General features: G+C 41.0%; 1 protein-coding gene across 1 annotated transcript; it reads right to left on the reverse strand.

Moving 5' to 3' along the window:
- Nucleotides 1-1,417: 1,417 nt before the first annotated feature.
- LOC102423445 (transcription elongation factor A protein-like 8) lies at nt 1,418-1,993 on the reverse strand. The gene is given in 2 exon segments (XM_014453110.2): nt 1,418-1,909; nt 1,911-1,993. Coding segments are annotated over 2 exon segments (351 nt in total). The 3' UTR covers nt 1,418-1,641.
- Between the last annotated feature and the right edge of the window lie 696 nt (nt 1,994-2,689).

Genomic DNA, 2,689 nt, shown 5'->3' on the forward strand with positions numbered 1-2,689 from the left:
GATAAGGAAGGAGTCCATGGCACAAAGATATCCCACTGAGAGCTTGTGTCAATCAAGAGACTATTTGTCCACCCTTCTAGGCCAAGGGCATGCCACCTGTGCAGTCATACAGGGCCCTGTGCTCAGGAAGATCCACCCTTTATTTAAGGCTCTGTTGTTACTGTCTTGAAAGTCTTAATAATTTTAGCTTTAAACTTGTGTTTTGTGAATGAAGTCTGATGTGACAATGGAGATGCACGTGAGCAGAGGAGACACAGTATATCTTCTATATGCTACATCTCTGCTGTTCATGCCACCCCTTTAGCATATAGCGTTACAGTGCCCCATGAGCACAGATTGCTGGTGGACTCACATGTGTGGGAGTTTAGTGAGACTCAAAGCAAGTACGAGCTATGTTTGTTATATCTATGATTGAGGAAGTGAGGGTGCAAACTGCTTCCTACTTGAACTAGAACTTGCATTGAGTGCAAAAAGAAGGTCATTCTAAGAAAGCACAAATGAGCAAGGAACCCTATCATATCCTTTCTTACTCATTTACTTGTCTGCATTAACTAACCACTTTTGTTGAAAAATGAAGATACAGAAGGTAAAGGAAAAATAGGCTAACACAGGATTCCTGTTTCTTTCAGTTCTTTCTTACTCATCAGTACACTGAAAGTAGAGAGTATTGCTGGAATGTGCACATATCAGGAAGTGAAATAAAAACAATTAAGTTAATTTTGTGCAGGCTTCCCATTGTTATGTAAATTGTATAATTTTGGTGATTCTTCATATGAGTTAAAAGCTCTTATGTTTCCATTTAAAACTGGCATTGTACACTATAAAGATGAACAGTAAAATTCATGCTAATAATTTAAATTTTAAATTTTTTTCTTTACTCAGAATGGCATTAAATAGTCAATAAACAGCACCATGACAAGTTGAGGCAGACCATGGAAGAAAGAAATCTACACTAATAAAAGAGAAAGATGCAAATTAACTGTACCTTCGCAACACCCACCAGCCAATCAGGAGTGAGTATGCAAATTAGCCCAACAAAGATGGCGGGTTAATTTGCATATGCAGGTGCCAAGCGGCTGGGGACAGGGCAGGATGCTTGCATCATCGCCATGGTGACAACGCAGGCGTTCTGCACCACCCCAGCCGCTCTGGGCCTCTGGGCAGCATGGGAAGGTGGAAAGGCGGCTCCGGGCCAAGCGAAGGCAGTTCCAGCAGCCAGGGGAAGGAAGGCCCATTCTTGCATGAATCTTCGTGCATAGGGCCTCTAGTAAACTTTATATTTTAGTAACCTTTTTTAAAAAATTTTTTGATGTATGTATGTATGTATGTATGTATACACACACACAATTTGGGATTTTTATTGTACATATGTGAGCTGATACTAAATATGCTTTGCAACTTATGTTACTTCACAATATGAAATGAACATATTTTCATGCATTTGTGTGAAACTTCCCAATTGAAAAATAGACCTGGAGAATAGGTCAAAATACAAAATCCAGTAAGATGCTGGTTAACAAGGAAACTATCTAAAACAAAATTCTACCAGATGATTAAAAGTAAAACAAAGGTAGAAGATACATCAGAATATGCTAATAGAAAGCAGAGGCCAGATTTTACTATCAGATAAAAAAAAAGAATTCAAGGCCTAAAGCACACAGGATAAGGTCCTCTGCGTGAATGTCTTTGCTTCCAATGCAGCATCACAAACTTGTTTCTTACTCTTCTTCTTTCTTCCCTAAGCCTTTCCATCTCATCTACTCCTCTTAGCATTTCTTCAGGGTCCAAATGCCTAACGGGAGTGTCCTCTTTGAATGCCTGCACAGGTTGAGTCAGCCCGCTTCTAAGGTTTCCTTCTGCTTCCTGGCTTACACCTTCTTCGGAAGGCGGAGGATTTCCTTCTGAAGGGTGGTACATCTTCTGAAGGGTGGTCTTCCTCCGCCTTTGGCATGTTCTGTGGTTTTCCTTCATTTTCTTCACGAGACTTTTGCATGTTGAGTATTTTTCTATTATTTCCTTTTTGAATAAATTAATCCTGAAAGGATCCGGGGCACGTTTCTTCTCCAGCAATAGGGAGCTGCTCCAGGGAAACAGGCCCCAGACTATTATTTTAGTAACCTTAACAGTGCTTTTTTCCCTACTTTCAGAGCAAGGGGATTTGCCTTTTCATCTTGCATTGGGCCACACAAAGTATGTAGCCAGTCTTGTTCAGGATATCTGGGACTCAAGACTCCCTTACTCAAAAGGTCCCTTACCTCTCTAACAGACCTTTCCCCAAGATACATTCTTCTGAGGGCAGACAGCAGCATTGCTCTGTGTGCTTCTAGGTGAGGGGATGCCCAAAAGGCAGCTTGAACTTGCCCCCCTGGGACACCCACTACATGCCACTAAGTTTGGGGTTGTTTGTTATGTGTCAGTAGAAAACAAGAACATGTAGATTGTCTTTTTTATTTTCTGTTTCCTGCACTAAACTCTGAGAGCAGGTGGTGCTTTGTTCACTCTAATATTCCCAACTACAGCAAGTCCTTGAATAGCATAGTTTTGTTCAACATCATTTCATTATAACGTTGATGAGATGCCGTAGGAACTTAACTCTTGTTTATTTCAATTAGCCTATGGTAAAATTAGTTGTTGTTGGCATATTAATGGGAGGGATTTGCCCCCAGGCCGATCAGCTGCAAGGACTGGC

Source organism: Myotis lucifugus, unplaced genomic scaffold (genome assembly GCF_000147115.1).
Source record: "Myotis lucifugus unplaced genomic scaffold, Myoluc2.0 scaffold_20, whole genome shotgun sequence".
Classification (NCBI taxonomy): domain Eukaryota; kingdom Metazoa; phylum Chordata; class Mammalia; order Chiroptera; family Vespertilionidae; genus Myotis; species Myotis lucifugus.